This window comes from Hibiscus syriacus, unplaced genomic scaffold, assembly GCF_006381635.1.
Source record: "Hibiscus syriacus cultivar Baekdansim isolate YM2019G1 unplaced genomic scaffold, ASM638163v2 tig00110847_pilon, whole genome shotgun sequence".
Classification (NCBI taxonomy): domain Eukaryota; kingdom Viridiplantae; phylum Streptophyta; class Magnoliopsida; order Malvales; family Malvaceae; genus Hibiscus; species Hibiscus syriacus.
The window spans coordinates 2,116,389-2,143,926 of NW_024062888.1; the positions used below are offsets into that span (position 1 = coordinate 2,116,389).

The 27,538-nt window shown below is 32.4% G+C and overlaps 1 protein-coding gene and 1 pseudogene across 1 annotated transcript; one reads left to right on the forward strand and one right to left on the reverse strand.

The window, feature by feature from the left end:
• The first annotated feature begins 18,275 nt into the window (after positions 1–18,275).
• On the forward strand, positions 18,276–26,506 carry LOC120143461 (annotated as a pseudogene).
• Positions 26,507–26,509: 3 nt separating this feature from the next.
• Positions 26,510–27,484, reverse strand: LOC120143462 (chlorophyll a-b binding protein 3, chloroplastic-like). Its single transcript, XM_039157778.1, has 3 exons — positions 27,316–27,484; positions 26,981–27,142; positions 26,510–26,923 (listed from the first exon to the last, which is right to left on the reverse strand). The coding sequence occupies exons 1-3, from the start codon at positions 27,430–27,432 to the stop codon at positions 26,525–26,527; spliced, it is 678 nt and encodes a 225-aa protein (XP_039013709.1). The 5' UTR covers positions 27,433–27,484; the 3' UTR covers positions 26,510–26,524.
• Positions 27,485–27,538: the final 54 nt, after the last annotated feature.

The window sequence follows — 27,538 nt, forward strand, 5'->3', positions numbered from 1 at the left end:
TTCTAAATTTATTGCTAAAAATGATATTCTTTTGAAAGCTAAAACAGACTTTGAAAATGGAGTTAGAGCTTTCAAAAATAAAATCTGAAAACTTTGAAAAAGAAATTTTCAAATTAAATAAACTTCTTCTAAAAATGAAAATGGATTTTGAAAATCAAAATGAAATCTTGAAGAATGATTTAGAACTCTCAAAAATGAAATTTGAAAGTTTTAAAAAAGAAAATTTCAATTTGAAAGATAAGCTTGAATGTTTAACAAGAGAAAAAGAGATCATTCTAAATAATTCATCTAGTTCAATAACAATATGTTCACATTGTCATTATCATGGTCATAAGGAACATACTTGTCCTTTAAAGAAAGGAAAACGATTTAAGATTAGACAAGTATGGGTTCCAAAAGAAACAAGAGGCATTGAAACTAATGTTCAAGGATCCAAAGCAATTTGGATACCAAAATCTACTTAAATGTCTCTTGTAGGTGTGTGAGAGCAATTGTGATAAAGATGATGATATTCAAGATGCTCTAAGCCACACATAAAAAGGGAATGGGTAACCTCTAAACTTAATGTTTTTATTATTTGGTTGCTCATTTAGTTTATGCATGCATGAGGTTTTAAAATGTTGAATTATGTTTTATCTCATGTATGTTGAAAAATATTGTATGATGAACATGGTAATTTTTGGTAATGTTTTATAAACTCTAGTTCATCATATTAATTTTTGGTCAAAATTGTTTTTAAAAAGTAATTGATATCTCTTTAACAATTGATATCGATTTTTCAAGAACTTTAGTTTTGCAAAATTTTGACCTGAAATTTGTTCTTAATGTTTATGCATATATTTTTTTTGTTTAAATATTATAAAGTTTTAATGCATAACATTTTCAAAAACTTTATGCATGTTCTCTTAATCTCTATAATCAACATTGCATAATGTTTTATATGTGAATGGGTTAAAAGCATAATCTTTTGAAAAATAAATTTGATAAAAGATACAATGTTTTATTTTAAATGATTGCAAAATTGATTAACATTGCATCTATTTTCGATTATGCTTGTTGGTCATAAAATAGGGATATATATATATACATGATGCATTTAGATTCTTTTGATATGACTAATTTACGCCTAGTTGCTAAGGATGAGCATGATAGTTGGTTATGGCATATGAGACTAGGACATGCTAGTATGAGTGTTTTGCAACGGTTAATTCAAGGAGACCTAGTAAGAGGGTTGCCTAAACTTAAATTTGATAATGATAAAATCTGTGATGCTTGTGATAAAGGAAAACAAAAGCGAGTTTCTTTTAAATCCATTAATGATGTATCAACTAGTAGAGTTTTACAATTGATCCATTTAGATCTTTTTGGGCCACTAGAACTACTAGCTTGGGTGGAAACAATATGCATTTGTCTTGGTAGATGACTATTCTAGATATACTTGGGTTCTATTTTTAAGTACTAAAGATGAAGCATTAGATCAATTCATCACGTTTTCAAAAGTAATCCAAAATGATAAAGGTTACTCTATAACTAGTGTTAGGAGTGATCATGGAACTGAATTTGAAAATCTTGGATTTACTGAATTTTGTAACTCTAACGGTATTAGCCATAATTTTTCAGCACCTAGAACCCCTCAACAAAATGGAGTTGTTGAGAGGAAAAATCAAACTTTAGAAGAAATGGCTAGAACCATGCTTTGTGAAAATAATTTTGCCAAAATATTTTTGGGCGGAAGCCACAAATACCGCTTGTTATGTTGTAAATCGAGTAATGATTAGGCCAATTTTAAAGAAAACTCCATATGAAATTTTCAAAAATAAAAAGCCTAACATTAGTTATTTTCATCCTTTTGGATGTAAATGTTTTGTTTTAAACAACGGTAAAGAGAACCTTGGCAAATTTGATGCTAAAAGTGATGAAGGAATTTTTCTAGGTTATTCCTTAAATTCTAAAGCTTATCGTGTATTTAATAAAATAACTTTAGTTGTATAATAGTCTATACATGTTGTTTTCGATGATAATCCCCTTCCGAGGAAGGATTCTTGTGTGAATAATGATGTAGGTGTTATAAATACAAATAACGTTAGATATGACGTTGGAGAACCATCATCAAAGGAAGAAACGAAAAATGAGGAAACTCATGATCCTCTTGAGAATCCAACCATTGAAGAAAGGGAAGTATCTTATCCAAGAGAGTACAACTATGTCAAGGATGGTGAAATTATAGGTGATCCATCCAAAGGGGTAACTACTCGATCTTCTCTTAGAAATATTTGTAATTATGTTGCATTTATTTCATGCATAGAGCCTAAGAACATCAAAGAACCATTAAAAGATGAACATTGGATTATGGCTATGCAAGAAGAATTAAATCAATTTGAGAGAATTAAAGTATGAACATTAGTTGAAAGGCCTAGTAATAAAACTACTGTAGGTACTAGATGGGTATTTAGAAATAAGCTTGATGAAAGTGGTAATATAGTGAGAAACAAGGCTAGACTTGTTGCTCAAGGCTATACTCAAGAAGAAGGCATAGACTATGATGAAACATACGCTCCCGTAGCTAGGATGGAAGCAATTTAGAATGTTATTAGCATTTGCATGTTTCAATGAATTTAAATTATATCAAATGGATGTTAAAAGTGCATTTTTAAATGGTTTTATAAAAGAAGAAGTGTATGTGGAACAACCTCCAGGTTTTGAAGATTCAAATTTTTCGGATCATGTTTTAAAATTGACAAAAGCTCTTTATGGTTTAAAGCAAGATCCTAGATCTTGGTATGAAAGATTGTCAAATTTTTTAATTGAAAAAGGTTTTTCAAAAGGGAAGGTTGACACTACATTGTTTTTGAAGCATAAAGGTAAAGATTTATTAATAGTTCAAATTTATGTTGATGATATAATATTTGATTCTACTAATGATGTTCTTTGCCAAGAATTTTCTAAGCTAATGCAAAGTGAGTTTGAGATGAGCATGATGGGGGAGCTCTCATTTTTCTTGGGACTCCAAATCAAGCAAAGAAAAGATGGCATCTTCATCAATCAAGCTAAGTACGTCAAAGATATGCTTAAGAAGTTTGGATTGGAAAATGGGAAACCTCATGACACTCCAATGAGCTCTTCAACAAAGCTTGACTTAGATGAAAGAGGTAAATGTGTAGATGTTAAATTATATAGGTCAATGATTGGATCTCTACTTTATCTAACTGCAAGTAGACTGGACATTATGTTTAGTGTTTGCTTATGTGCTAGATTTCAATCAAGTCCTAAGGAATCACATTTACTAGCTATTAAGAGAATCATTAGATACCTTAAGGACACTACTAGTTTAGGACTTTGGTATCCTAGAGACTCTAGCTTTAGCTTGCATGCTTTTTCTGATGCAGATTATGGAGGATGCAAATTAGATAGGAAAAGAACCTCCGGTACTTGCCAATTCCTTGGAAATATGCTAATTTCTTAGTTTTCAAAGAAACAAAATTGTGTTGCATTATCTACCACTGAAGTCGAATACATTTCAGCTGGTAGTTGTTGTGCACAAGTTTTATGGATGAAACAACAACTTTTTGATTATGGAATTGAAGTAGGTACCATTCCTATCAAGTGTGACAATACTAGTGCTATTTGTCTCACTAAAAATCCCATCCAACACTCTAGAACTAAGCACATTGAAATAAGACATCACTTCATTAGAGACCATGTCACTAAGGAAGATGTAGTTCTAGAATTTGTTGATACTTTGCACCAATTAGCGGATATCTTTACAAAACCTTTAGACAAGGAACGATTTTGGACACTTAGGAGAGAATTAGGTTTGACCAACCTATCTTCACTGAGTGTTTAAAATAATTTTAGCACTTTTAATAATAAATGAAAAATGCTTATAATAGTAATTTTTGATTGCATTCATTGCTATTAGTTAGGGGGAGTTTATGATTCTTGATGAAAAATTAATTTTATGTTCAAATATCGTTTAAAGATTAATTGAATTGTTTGAACGTGATTAATTTTCAATATATGAGTTGCCAATACCATTAGAGGAAATTAATTTAGCATTTTGGGTGTTTAAAATCGGATTTTAGCATTTTGGTGCAGAGGGAATCGATCCCCTTGAGGGAACCGATTCCCCCTTTGAAGGGGAACCGATTCCCCCCACAGGGGAATCGATACCCCCTGGGGTTCTGGTTAAACACGGGTAGAACCCTTATTTTTGTTCAAAACCCATTTCTCTCTTCCGCCGTTCCCTCTCAACTCTCTCTCTATCTTCATTCTTGCCTCAAATCATCGATTTTAATCGGAATTCACTTCAAATATCATCTCCTAAACTTGCAATCATCATTAAAATCTTGCAAACAACATCAAAATCCACTCAATCTCATCCTTCAAGGTAAAATTTTCTAAACTCCCTATTTTATTGATTTTGAACATAGGACTTGTTTTAATTAGTTCTAGGATGAACTTTAGATCGGGAATTGATTGTTTAGTGATTAGAAACTATATATTACAACCAATTTCATCAAAAACACAAGAATTTTCCAAATTTTTTAAATTTTTGAAATTTAAAAAAAATGTTAATTTTCAAATTATTGTGTTTTGATTAAATTATGTTGTTGTTATGAAAACTATACATATATTGTTTCTCAAAACCATATTTTTCAAAAGTTTTTCAAAAACTTTGCCCATTAGGATTGATTTAGAGAATCTTGAAATATTGAGGACTCAATTGAGTTTTGGATTGATTGAATTGAATACATGTGTTTTCTAAATTACAGGTTATCAATTTTATTCTGATTTCCTAAACCATGTCCAATCCTAAACGTGCTAGGTCATCATCTAGTCGCTCACACCGTCAACCAAATCCACCTCCAAATCCTCCTCATATTCCAAATTCTAATCCTAATCCCATTGATCCTAACTTGACTATCCAAAATTCGTGTTTCAATCATCCTAGTCCTAGAAATCATCGTTTTTGGTATTATCAATATTTCGACTCTTACAAAATCCGGGAAGAACGTATTCCTTCTCGTCAAGCTATGTTAGCTATCAATTTTAAATATCTTCCTCTTTTACAAGAGTGGAAATTTGATAAACTCTTTGACCTTGAACCCATCGTTTACCATCAACTTGTTCGTATTTTCTATTCTAATGCCGTTTGTGTTAAAAACCAAACTGAAACCGAAACCATAGGAATTCGTTCCTACCTCCTAGGACAATTCTTATATATTGACTCGACTTACATAGCCAATACATTCAGACTAGATAATGATGGTATTTCAAATGAAAAATAGGTTTTAGGATCTTGTTATAAAAGAAGAGATAGTGCAAGTGTCTTAGACCTTCATGAATGTTTTCTTCATCTAATGATTTCTTAGTGGTTTCGACCAACCGGAGGTCGTTATTCTACTCTTAGAGCCTTAGATCTTTGGTGGTTACATTGTTTCGAAAACAATATTAAAATTAACCTACCTCAGATTATTTTTGCTGAAATTATTGAAACCGTAAATCTTGTTCCTAACAAGAAACTCTGTTCATCTCTTGTTTACGGTTGCATTTTGAGTAATCTGTTTTCCAAAGTTGGGCTTAGAGTCGGTCTAGATGTCGTTTTCCCCTTAAGAAACAAATTAACCTTCTCTCCTTAACGAGAGCGGGATGGATTAAGGATAAGGAAACCGGTGAATGGGTTCGATCTTCTGCAAATACTCCAGGAGCAAGTTCTTCACAAGCTCCACCCGAAGCTAACGAAGATCTCGAGCTTGAGCAATTAATGCGAGACATCGATGAAGCCGAAGATGAGCCTGAGCAGCCCGAAGAGCAAGCACAACAAACGCATCAAATGCCTCCATATTTCCAATCCTTTATGGAGACATTCGATTTCTGATACGCTACCATGGATTCACACTTTTCTTCTATAGAGTCCCACTTATCCACAATGGGAGCTCAACAATTAGAAATTCTTCGGGAGATGCGTGCAAACAATGAAGCAACCAACGCGCGTATTAATGACCTCACTCACGAAATGGCCGCTATGCGAGCTCGTTTTTCTCCTCTTGATCCTGATATGTGATTCTATGTTTTGCTTTGAACTCCAAACTTATTGTTTTAACATTTTGAATATTTTGGAATGTTTGAATTTGTGGATTGATTGACTTTGAATTTGTTTGGATTTATGAATGGTTAGAAATTATCTATTTGGTGTGATTAAATTTATTCATTATTGCATCATTTACTTCATGATTAGATATATGACCAATTTTGCCATTTCACATTAATTATGAATATTGATTATGAAACTAATGGCTAACGTTTCTCTTGCTTGCGATCTTAGCAGCTTATATTATATATAATCAATTGGCTAAATGATTTCAAAACCTTGTTTAAATTCTTTAAAATGTCTTTTTGATTTAACAAAAAGGGGGAGAAGTTAAATGTGTTTTAAATGATAAATGGGAGAAGTGTTAGTGTTAAAGTAAGGGGGTTAATTTCAAAACTTGATTTCAAAATCTTAAAATTACTAAAATGTTTTGTTATATCAAAAAGGGGGAGATTGTTGAAAACATTTTGATATTTCGATATAACAAATTAAGTTAAATGAATTTTAAGATTTTCCAAATGATTTTCTAAGTATATTCGATAGAATTATTTGAATATCAAAACATTACTCCAAATCTTTCAAAGATCATATTTAATCCTTACTCAAAGTGTAAAATTAAGTTTTAATCTTAAAACAATTTCAAAATAATTTTACAAAGTATTTCGAACCATTTCAAAGCAAAAAATTCCAGATTGCTCAGAGGGAACCGATTCCCCCCCAAGGGGGTACCGATTCCCCCCTGAATGGTTTGGCTCTGAGAATTCCAGTATGCTCGGAGGGAACTGATTCTCCCCCAGGGGGTACCGATTCCCCCTTGTATAACGGTCGAAATATTTGAATTTTACACTTAGGGAATCGATTCCCCATAGGGGGTACCGATTCCCCCCACGCTCCAAACTGTTTTATTAATTATTTTCACACTAAAACGGCTATATTATTTTCTCTAATCATCCCCAATGTTCAGAAGTGATTCAAGGTGTATTTAAGCAAGCTTAGAAGCCATTGATCAAAAAACAAGAAACATCAAGCAATTAGAATCAAGAGAGAATCAAATAGAAAGCATCAAACCTCAAGTTTGAGCATTTCAAGCCTATTTTTTTCATTCAATATTTATTTTGCTTTCAAGAACACTTATTGTGCTCAATTGTATTTATTATTGAGTGTTCTTTCTTTGTTCTAGAATTGTGCAAACATTTTGCCTTGTGAGGTTTTTCTTGTAAGTTTGCAAATTTGTATTTCTCTTTGAGAAAAGAGTGTTCTCAAGAATTGGGGTATATTCTTGAGGGAGTTGTAAGGTTATCTCTTTGGCCTCAAAAGAAAGAACAAATTAGTGAATTTGTTGGAAAATCCTTAGTGTGGATAGCTAAGGTAGTGGACGTAGACTTTGGTTGATAAAGTCGAACCACTCTAAATCGTTGTGCAATTTCTTTTAATTTTCTGCAAAAGCTTCCACCAAAATATTTATTGCCAATTCACCCCCCTCTTGGCCGATTCAGTCAATCGATTAACTCAACAAGAAGGATCAAAGCTAAATTTAACAGAACAACATATCTCCACTCGAAGATCAGATTAGAAGTAAATTGCACAGTATGTCTTATTATCTAATAAATAGGTTAACATGTAAACAAAGTCGTTAAGTATGTATGCTTTGATCGAGTTTGGTAATGTTTTAAATGTATTGATGTAAAAAGATAACTTTATATTATTGAAAGTTTGAATTTTTACGATTTTTATATTTACATGTTTTAAATAGTCAATGTGACACTTCGGATTGTATCGAGTCGGTTACGGGTTGGGGTGTTACACGCACAGAAAATAAACAAATACAACCCAAATCAGCAGTGAAGAATTCATAAAACAAGAAAATTAGCAAGTAAAAAGTGACAATTTTAAGCACTCATTAAATTCCCCATCACTTGTCTCATGCTTGTCCTCAAGCATGCTTTGATCAAACAAGTCAAGAACTTAATTTCCCTTCCTCAAATTCGTTTCATACTTAAGTAAATTATGAAAATCAAGCTCATAGTAACTAAATGAATCAAAACACCAATCAATTGAATATACACGAGCAAAAATAAATCAAACAATATTGCCATCTTCTCGTCGTTCATCAATAAAAATTTTAACCTAACTTAATTCCTCACAAAGATTAACTCAAATTACTCAAATGTGTTTCGGGTGTCAAATTTGCTCAAAGTCAGAACTAAGAAATAATTTTCATATGCTTGCAACATAATCAATTCTCCACTACTTAGAATAAATAAGATGCAAATATCATTGGGTCTTTAAAAGGTTGTAATGTGGCTTAGGAAAAGGTATGAAAAATGTTAGAAATAAGGTTAAAATCAAGATAAAGAATACTTCAAATGATCAAAATAACTCCACAAGCAATGAAAGATAAATAAACAACAAAATATTGACATCAAAATCAATCAAACTATTTTTATGTTTTTTTTATTTCTCCTTTTTTCTTTGGATTTTTTCTAATGTTCTTCTTTATTCGAATACTACTATTTTTCTCGCTTTTTTCGTGGAACAAGAGTGCAAACAATCTTCAATTCTTTGTCTCGATAAGGGTGAAAAGAGTGTGAAAAACAAAAAGGCTTGGGTTTAAGATCAAGGTGAAAACAAAGAAGTGAGAAAAGGCTCAAAATTGTTCACTAATGGAGAAGAAAAGGGTAGGCTTTCTATTGGGTAAAAGTGGGGTGAATCCTAATGCCCCAATCATATCAAAACACCAAATTTCTTGTGTAGTCTCAAAATGTATTATGCCATAAGTTCTAGATTTCCAAGTTTTAATTCGACACACTCAAACAAGAAAACGAGCATAAAAATTAAGAAATATGCTCAAGGCTTAAATCTTACTAAATTGTTTCATGAATCAAATTAGGCAAAATTCAATCGATAAAATCAAGCAATGTCATAATGAAGTCAAACTAAATTCCTACTCATACAATTCAATTATCAGAGTGTTCATATTCAAAATAAGTACATAAACCTAAACAACCATAACATGCTAAAAAATAATCAATGGAAAGGAAAATTTCAACCAAGTATCCAACCAATTCATTCAAGCACATAATCTCCCAGTAATCATAGAGAGTTTCACCATCTCTTTGTTGGATTCCTAAAATGTTTCGCCTTAGTTCGCTCGCTTTCGTCGCTAGGAAAAACATGTCAAGGAAAACACATAATAAATTAACTCATGTAGTAATTGAATTAGGCGAAAGATAAAATAACCACTCCTTAGCCGTTTTGACTAAGGAGAAAGGAAATACCCTTAGTTTAATTTGATCATCTGAAACTCCTTGAGGCTTCATACTACTTCACACCATGTGAAATTCGACGAGGTGTTTATGTGGGCTCTTACTGGGATGACCGTTATATAGGGAGGAGATGGAATAATCTCGTCTTGATTTGAAAAGGGGTTTCGCCATTAGAAAATAAGATATAGAGTGATTGTTGAACGGCGAGAGCTGCAGCTAGCTCTCTGATTGTCTGATTTACCATTGGTTCTGATTCTAGTGTGGGGTCTGCGACAGGTGTATTTTGAGTGGTGTCAGGTATCGATTCTTCGTAGGAGTGGGTGTTTACCGAGGTCCCGGATGTAGACTCCAGATCTGATTGTCGTTCGCTTTACTCTCGATATTGTTTATTTCGTCGAAGCATTTGTTCGTGGTCTTTATGAGCACTTGCTTCAGTTTTTGGGTTGAATTCTACTAAATTTCCTAGGCTTTGCCTAGTTATAAAATTAAAATGGAAAATAGATAATTTCTGGGCTTTGCATGGTCATAAAATTAAAACGACACCAATTTTGATATAAATCGTTTTACTCAACAAAATAAAATAATTCATATTCAAAATTAAATAAATAAAATTGAGAATAGTATAGTGAAAGAGTGTTGATCTACAAGGACTTAGTAATTTATGATGCAAATTCGTGTTGATTTTAGTCCAGGCGATTACAAGAAAAATAAATAAAAAAGGGGGTTTAGCGAGAATGAGATGAAGTAAATAAATATAGAAAATGAAAACTAAAAGAAAGGCAAAATAAATTAAATGTAAATAAGATTGAAAAAATATCAATGAGAAAGTCGCCTTGAGCTAGCTTTGTTTCAATTCTGTTGATCATCGAAATAGATTTTTCCCACGGGATTCATGTCGATTACAGTCTACAAGGCCCAATCCATTATAACTTGCTTTACTCTCTAGTAACTGATCTTCCCAAGTCCCTCTTCAAAAGCCAAATCTTAAATGGGCTAACCACAATTATTGCCATTAGAACAAATAAAATTATGTGCTGGAAAGGCTCGACTAGGATTATGTTGTCTCGTCGAGAATCAAATCCGATCTCAATTTTCCTTAACGGACTACCGCTAAGTGTGTTCACAGGAAGTCGAATTGCCAAAGGCCGATCCTTCCTCCCAATTTTAAATTAAAACAACATCCAGACCAACGAGCTCTTTTTGATTTGAAAGCGTTTTAATATTATAAGTAAAGTCGATTGCCAAACTAATAAACCAAAAAATCAAAAACGTAGCTCGAAGGGAATTACGTGCTTTTCAATTCTCACTTATAGAATTGATTCATTGCTACCTCTCGGATATAAATAAATTAGCTAAGCATGATACGAATCATACTTAGCATATTTGTGAAAAATAAAGGAAACTTAAGTAAAAAATAGAAATGAATAAAAATGGAAACTTTTATAAAAAAAACAAAATTAAAGTAACAAAGATAGAAGATAGTCCTAAGCCTTACCCATGGAGGGTATTTATAGGATTCCAATTTCCTAAAAACAACAAGGAATTAAAATAAAGATAATCCAAAATAACTCAAATGTTTAATTTTAAATTTAGAAACTAATTTCCTAAGATATCTCCTCAAATCGTGCTGAATAGGTTGCTTCCAGAATCTTTCTCGTGCTGACTAGACCTTCTAGAAATTACCATATTAGACCCACGTCGTGCCCATTCAAAAAGGACGCATTCTGCAACTTCTTTTATTTTCTGATCGCGACTAGAGACATGGGCAGGATGTTGGACACGATGCTTCCATAATCTTCTCTAAGCGACAGGGGATAATGAACATTACTCGTCGTTAGAGAATCGAACCTAGAAAGCTCTAGACTCGATCAAAGAACGATAGGGAAAATTAAATGCTATGGGTGGTGGTAAGGAAATGGTATGGAAGAATTAGGGTTAGAGGAAATTGAGACAAACAAGAGATTAAGACAAAACAAGATAAGGAAAATAATAGGATAAAGATACCTAAAGATAATTAATGATAAATAGGATAACTTATCAAAATTAGGGTTTATGGCCAAATCGTGGATATGTTGGCGTGGATGATATTGATAATGAAGATGGAAATAGATGGATAATTGTCCTATTGAACCCTCCTAGTCATAATGAAAAGGCAAACTCGATAAATGACTTTAACCAGTCCTCTTAATGGCAATGAAAAGGCAAATCGAAGTGTGAAGATCTCTCTCACAAAGAACTTGAAAAGAAGTTAATGAAAAGAAGCTTCGAAGGCACAAATAATCAACACTTGCAAAGATAAGCTCTCAATATATTGCATTCAAGAAAAGATGTGTTCACAAAGTTGAATGAAGTCTTCTTTATATAGGGGAGGAGTTCTAAAATTCATAAATAGCTAATGAATAAAATAATAATAAACTAAACATGTTCTAATTCTAATTCCTAATAAAATAATAATAAACTACAAATAATGTTTTAAGTCAATCTTAATTCCTAATAAAATAATAAATCTAATCTTAAAAGATAATGTCTCATTCTATATTAAATTATATTATAAATAATCAATAAAAATATTAAAAATTTGTAATATTTATAAAATCCCTTATTAATCCTGTATAGGAATTTATGCATGAGTTGTCTTTGCTAAAATGAGTGTATCTTGAGTTCCCGATATCGGATTAATGCGATTCAAGAATCGTTGAAAACTAAGAGACAATCAGTCGTAAATCCAAAAGAATGTCGACCACATAACATCATGATCTCATTCAAAAAGTAGTTGGAAGTCTGTTGCTCTACTGGTCTTCTTTTTCAAGGTTTGATCGTGTGGGTCTATTTGAAGCGCTGGTCCATCTTCCTTTGATATAAGCCCTGTGATGCATGTATTAGATGCTAGTGCTCAAACTCATGACCTCTAGGAACAACAACGATTCCTTTTAACCACTGACGCAAGTTGGTTATTACAAGTTCATAATAAGTTTTAAATACAAAATCCTAATTTTAATCATATTTTGTTTACACATGTTTTTACTCTCAAAGTTTCAAACATATTAAATGGTCGGATTAGTATGAATAATTCAAATAATTATGAAATTAATTTTCCTCGTTAAGAATATTTTAAATATTTATGAATTTGTCTCCTTTAAAAAGAAATTTTCAGCCTCTTCCTATTTCTTCAAAAAAAATTATGGATATTATAGATAGACAATATGTCATCTTTTACCATTTTCAAAGTACAATCATAGAACTTTAATAGCTACAAAAGATTTTTAGTAACATCATTGTCTATTACTTGATCACTCATATTAGTTAATTTTTATCTATTATGTTTCAACAAGATTATCAAAATCCACTTTTAACTTATTCGTTAGGTTATAAATAATGTCAATTAAACATAGTGTCTATGAATTAGAATAGTGAGCATAAAATGAACAAGACCAAATCTTTCCTATATCCAATTTTTGACATGCATTTTCACTCTTATCACATTATTTTTCAATCAATTTCATCCCATTATTATGGTCACATAGTAATTTATGCTTAATATTTTCTAATCCACAATTTGTTAAGCATATTCAAATTATGTTCAACAATCAAATTATGCTCAATATTTTAATTTTAGTGTAGTTTGTTGATGAATTAATAATTATTTTTCGAAGCAATATGTCAGATTGATTCTCTTAAGGGGAAAAATTATGTCCTTGCTTACACCAATATTTCGTCTAGGCTAATTATCCAAAAAAAAATATTTCTTCTAGGCTGGAATAGAGAATGGAGATTATTAATAGTTTTTAACCTTTTTTTGAAAGATGAAGCGTGTATTCAAGAAAAAAATTATCTTATTTTTTCATGCTCTTTGAGTTTTCCGGTTGGAATTGTGTACATTTATTGTATATTAACTAAAAAAGTTAATCGAACTTAACATTTTGTTTAAAAAATACCAAATATTAAAAAAATAAAAATAAATACAATGCCAATTTACTGTTTGATAATTTGTAATGTTAATTTCCTAAATAGTTTATATTGGCATATCTAAAGATGCAATTTAATTCTTTTCCGCGGGTTCCGACCCGACCTGATAAGGTCGGATTTTTTAAAAAAAAATTCACAATATGGGTCGGGTCATGTCGGATTTTTTAAGGGATGAGATCGGGTCGGCCGGGTGGAGGGTGGAGGGTGAAAAAACTCTGACCCGACCCGACCTGACCCAAAAATAATAATGTAATTTCCTTAAATTTTATTATTTTAATTAAGTTCTTATTTTATATCGGTTGGGTAAAAGTCGGGTCGGAGTCGGTGAATGGTATATATTTCGGGTAGGAGTTAGGTGGATGGTGCATATTTTCGGATCGGGTTGATAAAAAATCCGACTCTAACCCGACTTGTTATCATCTATAGACTCATATCATTGAAAATATTTTTGAAGTATTGGAAAACCCATTTAAAAAAAAGAACTCTTGAAATAATAATTATCAAATGGGTCCTCATGTTTGCAAAAATAGGCCCATTTAGAACATAAATAAGGGAAAGAACACAAGCGATAAAGTTCAAATCTCGCCGGTATTAGTTGAAATAATAATTGATTTAGGTGACTTTTGAGTCAGATAAAAAAATGTAAGGAAAATTTTGATTGTATAAATATATATATATATATATTTATAATAATTAAGTAATGTAAATGTAATTAAAAAATTAATATCAATTATATATTTAACAAATAAAATAATTCAAATACAGCTTTCTTAAAGTATAATAATTTAATTATAAACTCACTTATTATACATGTATTGTAATTAAAAAATACACTCACATATATCACACGAAGTTATGAACAATGTATCAAGTGTACGACAATAGCTACTATTTTTCTTAACTTTTTTTTTGTGCAATATGTATTTGCCTTTATTACAAGATTATTAGTTGGGGGGCCCATGTAACTGCTAATGATTGTTATTATATACTAAAAACAACCTTTGATCTGTAATTTGTATATTGTGTAACGGAATTACAGATATGCCCTTACAAAAGAAATCTAATTTTGAATTATTAATGGGTGGTTTTGGCAATTGGCGCAACTTTACTTTCTATTATCCTATTTTAGATATCAATTTTATTTAAAAAGAAAACAAAAAGATATTTTTTATCTTGTAATTGCTAGTCATAAAAGCAACCATTTTTATCTTTCAGATTTAAATTAAGCTTATATTATAAATAAATGTTTAAAATATATCATATTTTCTATTTAAATGTTTAAAATACTTTTTTATCAATATAAGAACATAAAACTATCATTTTAATCAAAATAAGTATTTGAAATATTTAGATTTTTTCATTTGAGTTTTAAAAATTCACATGTGACATTAACTAAAAATACTTTAGGTACTTAAATGAAATGATAGTATAATTTAATTACTTAATTTAATCAAAAGATATTTTAGACACCTATTATAATCAGAATAATAACTTTAAGTACTTACTTTGACCAAAAAACTATTTTAAAACTTAATAAAAAATATGATATAATTTAAAATTATAAACTTCGAATTAATATATATATATATATATATTGAATAATCAAAATAATATATATTTAAATATAGTCATACGCTTAGTAGATATGAGAATTTTTGAAAATATAAATCTATATACAAGTCAAAAGAATAATTTAATGTTAATCCTTAAATTTTCTTCTCACAAGATTTAAAGTTTAAATGATTTGAACTTCCCTACAATATCCGGAGGTTGCATTGAACTTTTGACTTATAAAAATACCTAAACATGCATAATTTGCAGGAATGTAAACGAATTGAATCAATACGAATGTGGATAAGTTTATGTTTGTTCGTTTAACTTTAATCAAATAAATGAACGAATACAAATAATTAAACGAATGAAATTTCTTGTTTGTGTCCATTCATTAAGAAATTTAACTTGTTCGTGTTCGTTCATGTTTGTTTGTTAAAATGATAAACGAATATAAACGAACACAAATGAACAAACATAAAATTAATTGGGTTTATATTTAAGAAGAGTTTTTTCATTCTAAATAATTCTAATATTTATATTTTCTTTAATTAATTCGAGTTTTTTTTATTTAGGTATAAAATTAACTGAGTTTTAAACTATTCATGTGTTTAAGGTTAAAATTTATTAGGTCGAGTTTGGAGATTGTGTTGAATATAAACCAAAAAACATAATGAACAAAAACGAACAGATTACCAAACATTCACGAACGTAAATGAACAAATGAGTTTATTTGAATTACTGCTTAAATTAGCAAGTAAATTAGTTGTTGTGGTGGGTTAGAAGTTAGAATTAACTTGGACAAAAATGAAAGGAAAGTATGATGTACTGAAAATAATAAAATAATTAATTTGACTTGTATTAAATTTAGATTTACCAATCAACCTACCAAAGGGTATATTATTAAAATGAAAGTTGTATTTGGTAAGCGGTTTCGTTCATTCTTGTTTTGTTTAAGGGTCCTTTTTTACAAGTAAAAAATTAAAAAAATAATTTAGATATTAGGAATTTATATTTAATAACAAGGTCTAAAAAGTTATTGCTTATTGGTACAATAGTAATTTGTATTATTTTTATTGCATTTCTCTCTACCTACATAAGTACATATAAATAAATTTTTTACTTATAAATAATCATTTTTTTGATTTAATATATAAGTTATTGTTTTTAACAAATAATTAGATGAGCTTTTAACTGAATTGATATCTTCAGAAAGTTGTGGGCTCATATATACTTAAATGTAATTATTTTTTATTTAAGAATTTGTGGTATTATGACTCAAAGGTGTTGACATTTGAAATTATTGACAGTTTGGATTAATTCTTTGTGATTAGTAACTGCATTATTTTTAGTGTTGGTCTTCCATTATTGATATTTATTATTTTTATTTTATTTTATTATAACATATCTTTATTTTTTATTTTAAATTTTTAATAATGTTATCTTTATGACACGTTTTCTTCTGTCTTTATAGCACGTTTTCAATTTTTTAGTTGTTGTTTTCATTTAACATTTTTTAAGGTTAGATTTGACATCGCAACGACGGATCAAGATTATGCTTATTTGTTATCATATTGTAATTAGAAATATACATGAGGCGGTTGGGTCAGATCTTTGTCTAATCTGATATGATCCAATAAAATACATTCTTTATCTGAAATCCGATCTAACTCAGGTTTAGGATGACTTCATCCGATTTGAAATTTGATCCGTCTTCTGAGTAGAGGTGTACAAAAAATCTGAATATCCGATTTTGCGCAAAAAATATCCGAAACCAGATTTGGGAAAATCGGTTTTTTTAAACCGGATCGGATATTTAAAAATAGGATAGTATAATCGGTTTGGGAAAAATGGACGATCGGTTTTTTTACCGGATTAAAAACAGTTTGAAAAAAAGCGGATAAAAAACCGATTTTTATCCGAAAAAATCGGTATGGGGTTTTAAAAACTAGTCGTTAATATAGCCGTGGGTTTTTGTGACCATTTTTTCTAAAAAAAATACCATTTTTCAAAAATCGATTTTTTAAATCCCGTTTTTTAAAAAAATCGGGTTTTTTCAAACCGAAACCGGTTATACCATCCGACCCTACAAATCGGTTAGGATCCGAACCGGTTTTTTTAAATCTTATTTTTTGACTATGTGAAAAAACCAGATCGATTTTTATCCGATCCGAATCGATTTTTTATCCGACTTTGTGCATGTCTACTTCTGAGATAAAACACATTCGACTATATTCGACCCGAATTGACTTGATATATATATATATATAATTCTTAATTTTATTTGATAAAATATGGATCTAACTAAAAAATTAAAATATAGGAGATATTATTGTAATTATCTATAAATATATAAAGTATAATTACATTTTTTTTATTTGGATAGGGTAGAGTATTTTCACCTAAAACTTAAACTCAAGTTGAACCGAACACATAATCTAGAAAACATGACATGACTTGAATCCAATTTTTTTAAAGAAAATCTAACGCAATGAATCAAGTTTAGGTTAAAATCCGTCGAATTCGAATCTTGTTATCATCTCTAACCATGATAATTAAAGATGATTTCAATCGATTATAAATATTGCTGATTGAAATTTTAAATCTAAAAACTTGATTAAATAAAAAAAATCCAGATGATTGATTTTCTTTGTTCAAATTTTCTCATGACCATTAATCCTTCTAACGCAGGGATATAAACAACTAAAAAGGGCATAAGAGGAATTTAATAAAAAATATGAAAAAGAGTAGTTCTTTTAACGGTAATTGTATCCAAATTCCCAGACAGCCCTCTCTAATTTATTTTTTTCCTCCAAAAATATCTTCTTTTTTTTATTTTTATTTTTTATTTTTCAAAAAGAAAACACCCTTCATGTCCAGTCCAGACTCCAGATCTAAACTTTTATAATTTCAAAAATAAATAATAATAATAATAAAATCCAAACTTTTAATTTTATATTATTATTTAAAAAAAATCTGACATTAAACCCATTGGACATAGCTAAACAGAAAGGAAGAATAAGAACAACACGCTCATTGTTTTCTCTCGAAACAACTTTAACAGTTTTATTTCTCTTTTCTGTTCAGAATTTGAAGTGTTTGCTTCGAACATCCTTAATGTCTTGTAAGAATTTGTTATTTAAAATGATAGGATTTCCAATTTTGTTGATCTTTGTGTGCTTTTTAGCAGATGATACTGTGATATTTCCCGTTTAACAAAATTCGGAACGTTTTTCAATTCTTTGGCTTTTTTTCACTTCATAATTTATGCTGTTTCGATCTTATTTTAATTTCCTTTTTTTGTGCAATGCGAGCTTAGCAAAGAAACTAAATCGAGTTTCTGAAAAAAGAATTCACTTTTCCGGTGGATTTTGGGTTTAGTTTTACTTTTGTTTGTAAAAATGATGTTATCGGCGTCGCCGACGACTTTAGCGAAAAGTTCGCTAGAAGAAATGCTAGAATCTCTCCGGCGGCAAGACGAGGCCGATAAACCTAAAGATTTACCTCCGGCTTTACCAGCCCGGCCTACTTCCAAAGCCCGACTTCCCTCGGCTCGCCGGTCTTTTCCGACCAACTTCAAAATCGATGTTAATGGTGTAAACGATGCCGTTTTAAGTGAAGTGAAGGGAAAAGAGGAAGCTAAAAGGAAGGAAAAGGAGTTGGGGGTGAAAGGAAATAGTTTTGGGAGTAAAAAAATGAGGAAAGATGTGAATGTAGTAGATTCACCGTATGATTTGGGAGGGAAAGGGAAGGTGAGTGTGAGGAGAATGAGAATATTGGATATTTTATTAAGGAAGTAAGTATTGAGTTTAAATTACGTGTTCTTTGTTTGCTTTTCAGTTTTTCTGGGTTTTAGGTGTTACCAAATCCATGTTTTTCATAACGTGGAGCTCAAGTACTTAGTAAGTTTAGGGGAAATTTGGAGATTTTTATTACTTGGGTGACAATGTCATGTTTTTCTTAATAAATGTTTTCAAAAAGGAATACTTTTGAATTTTGATGAAATGGGTTTGGGGTGTCATACAAGAAATCGAGGAAGATGACTAAATGGAATTCAACTTTTTCATTATAAATTTAGGGTTCATGATGAGGAACCTGCAGATGTTCAAATATAGAGTTGGCAGTGATGGTGATTTGATTTACTGTGCTAGGAGTTTTAACTCAGTAATTATGGTGCTTATGATCTGGAGATTTTATAGAGTGTATTTACTTACGAAAAAATATGGTTGAAATGAAATTTAGACTGACAGGAGCATCGACTTGGCATTTGATTATCTTCTGTGAAAATTATTACTATTTTTGGCAAATAAATTTGATTTTTTTTTTTCAAAATGCTTATTTATTGTGAGAGTATTTGGTTACAGAAACTTCATGTTTGGTGCCGGCTATCCAATGGGGTGTGGGGATCGGGAACCATACAATCTTCATCAGGATGGGAATCAGTTGTCACCCTCTCCAATGGAAATGTAAGTTCATTTGTGTCATGATTTTTGAAATTGTACAATTAGTCTTTAGTATTCCATTTGGCTGGTTGGTGTTTAATTTATGTTGTACGGTTCTTATAGGTTGTAAAAGTCTCTACCAGCGAGCTCTTACCGGCAAACCCAGGAGTTCTGGAGGGTGTGAATGATCTTATACAGCTCAGTTATTTGAATGAACCATCCCTTCTTCACACTCTTAAGCACAGATATTCTCGAGATATGATATATGTAAGATGCTTATTCAGGTGTTTGTTTATGAGGATTATCTCTGCATCTGAGCTTCATTTATTTATATATATTTTTCTTTATGTAGAGTAAAGCAGGTCCAGTTTTAATTGCAGTCAATCCATTCAAAGATGTCCAAATTTACGGGAAGGATTTTGTCACGAGTTATAGACAGAAAGCTACAGATAGTCCTCATGTTTTTGCTATAGCAGGCAATGCTTATAAGGAGATGATGAATGGTGAATGAAACAACTCCTTTCCTTCTGAAGTTAGAATAAACAAGTGATGGTTTGCTTGTGGTGGTGTACTATATTGTTTCTGATGATTTATTATCTGTTATTAAAATTTTGCAGATGGAGTAAATCAATCTATAATCATAAGGTTAGATGGAACTTTTAATGTTTGTTGTTATATCTTATAATATGATACTTGTGGGTTTTAAAGCACATCCTTTGTTTTATGAACTGTTGAATTACATAATCTAAATCTATCTTGCAGTGGAGAAAGTGGAGCTGGGAAAACTGAGACAGCAAAATTTGCAATGCAATACCTAGCTGCTCTCGGACGCGGCAATGGTGGGAAAGAGTGTGAAATCCTTCAGACACATTGTATACTTGAAGCATTTGGGAATGCAAAGACATCTAGAAATGACAATTCTAGCCGATTTGTGAGTTCTTCTTTACCCCTCATTTTAAATTACTTGCATGGATAAAAGAACCTTTATCCTAGAGGACCAATTTCTACCGTGGTTTATGCATTTCTGATTTCACATCCGCTATTGCTCAGAAAAGTATGTCTTGTTTATTTCTCTGTTCCGGTGCAGGGCAAACTAATAGAAATTCATTTTACCTCACTGGGGAAGATATCTGGTGCCAAGTTTCAAACTTGTAAGCATGTTGAAATCGAAAAAAAGAAGGAAAATGCTATTATTATTTATAGTAATAAAATAGTACTGATTAATTCTGGTTGCTCTGTTGCTGACTTTTTTCTTTTGTTATAATGTTGATTAATCAATGGCTATTCTGGATAGTTCTTTTGGAAAAGGTGAGTTCCTGACATGGTCGAACATTTAATTGGGTTTTATCTTTGCTATCATGTATGGTATCTAATGTGGATGTTTTTGATGTCCCCTTTGAGCAGTCAAGGGTAGTTCAGCTGACTGCTGGTGAAAGGTCTTACCATATATTTTATCAACTTTGTGCTGGTGCTCCACCAACTCTAAGAGGTACTATTTCATTTCACAGCATTTCTCTATCCATGCTAGTTTCAAAATATTTTGGAGTCTGTATCACCTTGGTCGAGCTCTATATTATCTACATAGAACTATGCTTGCACCTGTTATTTCTTTAGCTGTGAGAATTACTGTTAAGTGTTATGATATTGTATCATATCATTTAAAGCTCCGGGTTGCTAAAGTTATTCCTGCCACAGGTCTGTTGTTCACTGGATTGAATTTGTGAAACATATTTATGATCCTTGGAATCATGTCTTTGCAGAGAGATTGAATCTTAAAACAGCTAATGAGTACAACTATCTCGTCCAGAGTGAGTGCTTGGTGATTAATGGTGTTAATGATGCTCATAAATTCCAAAAGCTTATGGTATAGTCAAAAGACTATATTTTAATTTACCCTCAGTAGTGTTTTGATTTGTCTCATCGGCCTTTAAGCAATATTTTCTGCATTTTTGCAGGAAGACTTGAACACTGTTCAAATTTGCAAAGAAGAGCAAGAGCAAGCATTTTCAATGCTTGCTGCAGTTTTATGGTTGGGAAATATATCATTTCAAGTAATTGACAAAGAAAATCATGTGGAGGCATCAGCCAATGAAGGTATGTGTGTTGTGAAGACACCTCATCATACATTTTTTTTCATCATCATCAGTAGTTTTATGCCTGCTTATGTAACCTGTTTGTTGAATCTGCTTAAAGTTAAATCTTTAGTCAGCATTTGTTTTGCATGTAAGTGCTTGTTTTTAATATGTTGTCTTTGTAAGATGCTTATTTATGTGAGATCTTCTTTATTCCTTGTTGCAGCTTTAACCAGTGCTGCCAGGCTGATGGGTTGTGCTCCAGATGAACTAATACAAACTATATCTACCCATAGAATCCGAGTTGGCAGGGATAGTATTTGTAAAAAATTGACATTGCAACAGGTTTGTGCAGTTTTGGTTAACAAAAATATTCTTTCTCAATCCTCTCATAAGTCACATTCTATATTGCTGTTATGGATACATTGGCAGCATGATAACACATTAGTTAATTTGTAATATAGGCTATTGATACAAGAGATGCATTGGCAAAATTCATATATGCAAGCTTGTTTGACTGGCTTGTGGAACAAATTAACAAGTCACTTGAAGGGGGTAAAAAACACATTGGCAGGTCCATAAGCATCCTTGATATTTATGGGTTTGAGTCATTTAAGGTAAGTAGTTTTGGATTCGGTGTCTAGAAATCATCATTGTGAATTTTCAGTTTGTTCAACTGATAATTTTCTCATCTGATTTTCAGAAGAATAGCTTTGAGCAGCTTTGTGTAAATTATGCATATGAGAGGTTGCAACAACACTTCATCCGGCACCTATTGAAGCTTGAGCAAGAGGTAAGCAACTCAAATCTTTTAATTTCCAGAGTTTCTGACTTCTGTACAGTTTCTGTATAATGAGCTGGGATTCTAGTACTATGCTCTCATTTTACTGGACATATAAATTATCTTCATACCAAAAGTTCTATATAATCTGGTTATCACTTGTTTATTCTTATTCTGGATTTGGTTTCCATTATCAGAAATTTCAATTTTGACCAACTTCCAATTGTTAAGAGTTTCTTTTTCATATTTCAGGAGTATGAGCTGGATGGGATTGATTGGACCAAAGTTGATTTTGAAGACAACCAAGAGTGCTTGGACTTATTTGAGAAGGTAATTTGAAGGTTCAATGGTTTCTTTGTCTGCAAGGTTTATTTGGTGTTCATTGGATTGTTTTAAGGATTTCTGGATTCTGTTGTTTATATTGTGTAACATGTGGTTCTTGTGTATTCCATAGTTTTTCTTCTAAGATAGTAGATAGAAATTGAGCTTGGTATCAAGTAAGTTGTCTTAGCTTTGGTGCTAATTCTGGCTGAAGTTTTTATTTTCTTTTCATATCTCGTTTTATTTGAAACCAAATTGTTCCTTGGTAATCCCTCATTCTTCCTTTTTGGTGTTTATTTTGCAGAAGCCCCTAGGGCTACTTTCCTTATTGGATGAGGAATCAAATTTACCCAATTCAACTGATTTTACCCTTGCTAATAAGTTGAGGCAGCACCTGAATTCTAATTCTTACTTCAGAGGAGATAGAGGCAGGGCCTTTTGTGTTCGACATTTTGCGGGAGAGGTCAGTTATTGGTCTTTTGAGGACAGTAAGAAATTCTATTTAAGATTTTTCCTTTCATTGAATATCAAAGGAAAATAATCAAGAAAGTGGGTAATATTCAAGAATTTTTTGTAAGTTGATTCAAATGGCATTGTAAACTAATAGGCAATGCACAATTCTTATATGATTATTTATTTTACAAGTTCTTCCAGGTGCTGTATGACACTAATTGCTTTTTGGATAAGAACCGAGATGCATTGAACCATGAGGTAGTCCAACTTATATCATCCTGTAATGGCCAGTTGGCACAATTATCTGCCAAAAAATTGCTTAATCAATCTCTGGAACCAGCAATTTCATCGGATGCTCCAAAGGCAACTGTTGGGGCAAAATTCAAGGTAAATTTGCTTTCTCAGTAATTGTGATCCAAATGTATCCATGATTTTAATATAATTCGAACTGATCAGAAAGACTACAAAGTTTTTTAAGGTATCCATTCTTTATTTGAAATTAAAGCAGTCACGCTGCTGACAAAGGTACTCTCAGTCTCATTTTCCCTGCATCATGTCATGCATCGTCATTTCTCACAAGTTGGTATCGTTCTATCTGGGCATCCAATGGTCCTTCAAAGTTGTCACTCAAAGCCCAAAGGTATGCCTTCTGAGGTTTGAAACCAGGACCTCTTACATATAGGAGTCCTTTTCACATCAATGGTGCCATTTGATGTTGGTACTGGAGTTATGAAATGGACTCTCATATAGAGAGGCCCTGGGTTTGAGCTTAGGGGTGCACACATCCAGGTGGCAACCTTAAGGGTCCTGTAGGAACCCAAAGAGGACAGTACAGCTTGTGGACATCATAATGAGAGTACCCGGTCGATCTGAGGGTCTGGCAATGTGGCATATCTAATAGTCTTAGGGGTATTGTATTTACTGCACGCTGGCATGCTCCGTAAATGAAACGGTTTCTTCCATACTTGCAGGGCCAGCTCTTCAAATTAATGCACCAGTTGGAGAATGCAAGACCTCACTTTATTTGCTGCATCAAACCAAACTCCAAGCAACTCCCTGGTAAGTTTGAAGAGGATCTTGTCTTACAGCAGCTTAGATGTCATGGAATTTTGGAGGTTATCAGAGTCTCGAGATCTGGATATCCTACTAGAATGAGACATCAGGCATTTGCAGAAAGGTTGAAAATAAACCCTCCTTTAGTTTTAGTGTTTTTCTTTATTATTTTCAGCATATTTCTCATATATTTGTGCATTTCTTAGGTATGGGTTTCTATTGTTGGAGGCCAATGTATCTCAGGACCCATTGAGTATTTCAGTTGCCCTTCTAAAACAATTTAATGTCCTTCCTCAAATGTATCAAATCGGCTATACCAAACTGTTTCTTCGAACTGGGCAGGTAGTTTCTGTGCTGTCTTGCTTTGAATGTTTCTTAGAGTTGGACCAAGTTAACATACCGAGTTCTAGAAAATATAGCTACAAACTTATTTCATTTCTGTTTATGGTTAATATTAAGTTATAATTTCTTTGATGATGTTATGTCTGGCTGGCTTGCAGATTAGTTCATTGGAGGATAGGAGAAAACAGGTATTGCGAGGAATAATTGGGGTTCAGAAATACTTCCGAGGTCACTGTGCTCGTCGCCTTTTCCAGGAGCTCAACAAAGGAGCAAAAAGTATACAATCATGTAAATTCTTCCAAGCAAAACTCATTTCTTATTGATTTTTTTTCCCAATATTGAGACATTGTTTTTTTTTTTTGATTTTTTGTTGTCTTATTTGGTCATACGTATACATTTTTTCTTACATTCAGGCTATCTTTCTGCAGGAAATTTTAGACTGTATTCTTTAGGCATCTTTATCTTCAAAGTGCCTTTTTACATCATAGGCACCTATATTTTGCCAATTCACATTTTCAGGTTACTTGTTTATCAATTGACGGATGTTTCCCTTATGATTCAGTTGTCTTTGGTGAAAATATACGAAGGAAGTACACTATAGAGGCAAATAGGTGCTCGGCATTTGCTTCTCAATTAATTGATGAGCAGTTAATGGCAGTCATATATTTACAATCTGGTAAATATATGTGCTATCTAATTTTTTTTTTTTTGGCTTTCCGTTGTTTTCAGTTCCTTATCCTTATCACTGTTTTTTCTTTCCAATGCAGTAATCCGTGGGTGGTTGGCCCGTAGGCATTTCAAAAACATGCATTATTTGAAACAGTCGAACCGTGAAAGCATGAAGTCTAGACGAAAGATGGGTAGGAAGATGTCTGAAGCAAAGGTATTGTCTACTAATGCTAAGAGTGTTTTCTAAAGCATGCCTCTAAGCATGTTATACTTTCTTAACTGTCTGTAATCTGTTGAAGTCTGAAAGACTTAAAAGTATGACCCCCTTTTTTTCGGCTGACCAGGAGATACCCCATGAGCAACAGATTCAAGTTCTACCTTCTGTAATGGCAGAGCTTAAAAGAAGGGTTCTCAAGGCAGAAGAGACTTCGAGGCAAAAAGAACAAGAAAATGCCACGTTACTAGAACAACTACAAAAGTCTGAGGCAAGGTGGTTGGACTACGAGGCAAAGATGAAAACAATGGAGGAGATGTGGCAAAAGCAAATGGCATCACTACAAGTGAGTTTGTGTTTTTATATATTAATATTAATTTTTTTTTTTTTTGCATTTGAGTAATTGTTGTTGGCCAACACGAAAGTTCTTGATAATCATCGAAGTAACTGCGAAATTAATGTGATCCTGATGATTGCAGTTAATCATGTAAACTGACTTAAAATAATTGGCGGGTTGTAAACTTTATATGGGAGATAATAGAACAGCTTTGTCGAATCTTTCCTTGTTGATTTTTTGGCTTGTCTATGATTTAATTCATCAATCTCTTATAACGTTATCGAAAAATATAATAATACTAACTTTGATCATTGGTTCCAACTGCATTTATTTCAGAGAAGTCTTACTGCTGCCAGAAAGAGTCTTGCTGCTAACAGTGCTGCTGGTCAGCCAGGAAGAGTTGATGTGCTATCTCCTCGATGCTATGATTCTCAAGATAACGTGTCCATGGGATCTCGAACTACTGGTGGGAACACACCCATCTTATTTTCTAATGCTATGCCTGATGTTGTTGGGGGTAGAGAGAATGGTTCTTTGAATGAACTGGGCAATCTGTTAAAGGAATTTGAGCAGAGGAAACAAACTTTTGATGCCGATGCTAAATCTTTGATTGACATCAAAATGCCTCAGCCAGGTTCTAATACGAATGATGAACTTCGGAGATTAAAATGCCGGTTCAAGACCTGGAAGAAAGATTACAAGCTGAGATTAAAGGAAACGAAGGCAAGACTGCATAAGCGTGGGCATCCCGAATCAGATAAAGCTCGAAGAAAATGGTGGGGAAAGCTAGGTTCAAAGGCATAACAAAATCCCCGGTCTGAAATGATCATCTCCCTCCTTCCATTCTTGGGGTACAATTTCTTTACATTTGTGGAAACAAATATATCTATAGTCCATGAACAGTGAGGAGACATTGTATTTGTATGTATCTACCAATTTTTTTTTTTACTTTGGTGGAAGAGATCATCATATGTGCATAAGACAAACAGGGATTTGTTGAGGCTGCCTTGTTTGAATAGTTTGGTTTAGTTTGTGTATAATTCTGGGTTGTTGGTGATGTAAGATGTTTATAATTTTGTTTGAATGTTTGTAAAGATTGATGCCTTCCCCAACACCAGGGAGACCGTTGATGTGAAATCCTTCGATGAGCCCCATCAGGATGACTTGGAATCCAAGGACGGCGAGGATGCTTTGAGCATGGACGAGGTTTGGGTTGCCCAAGTAATCCATTCCACCTTCCGAAAAGATTTGAGCTCCTGCCTTGAACCATACTGGTTCCTTTAAATCGACCCGAACCCATTTCTGGAGCACTTCTGGTGTGATGCAGCCTAATGCTCCCAACATTGCCCATCTCCCATGGATTACCAAAATGTCAAATTTTCGAGACAAAGAAATTAACAATGTTGAAGAAAGAGAAAATACCTCAAGAGCCCTGTTCCGGGCAAAGGCCTCAGGATCAGCAGACAAACCAGCAATGTCCCAACCATAGTCACCAGGGAACTCACGGGTCAAGTAAGATGGAGTCTGAGCTGAAAAGGGTTCCAAATACTTCACTCTGTCTGGTCCATACCACAGTTCATTTCTCTACACATATTACACCTTCAATATCAGAAACCAAAAATGAACAATCCTACCTTGAGGTCTTCAGTTCATTGTCAATTGGCTATGAAATTTCTAAATAGACACTGCATTGTAATCGTCTGACTAATAAAAAGAACAAATCTAAGAAAATTCAAAGAAGAAACAAAGGAACAGACCATGGTATATTTGGGAGTGCATATAGGAACAGCGTCTCTAAGAGGGTTAGCATTTTTGGTCTGGCCGAGAAATGTGGTTGGCCTAAGAACAGTTCCGGAGCTAAGCATCGAAGCCATTGCTTTGTGTAGATTTTCAGTTAATGATTTAGTTGGAGCTGCAGAAATGCATAAAAAAGGAAAGTGAAAGATTTTATGTAAGAAATGGATGGCACAGAAACAATTA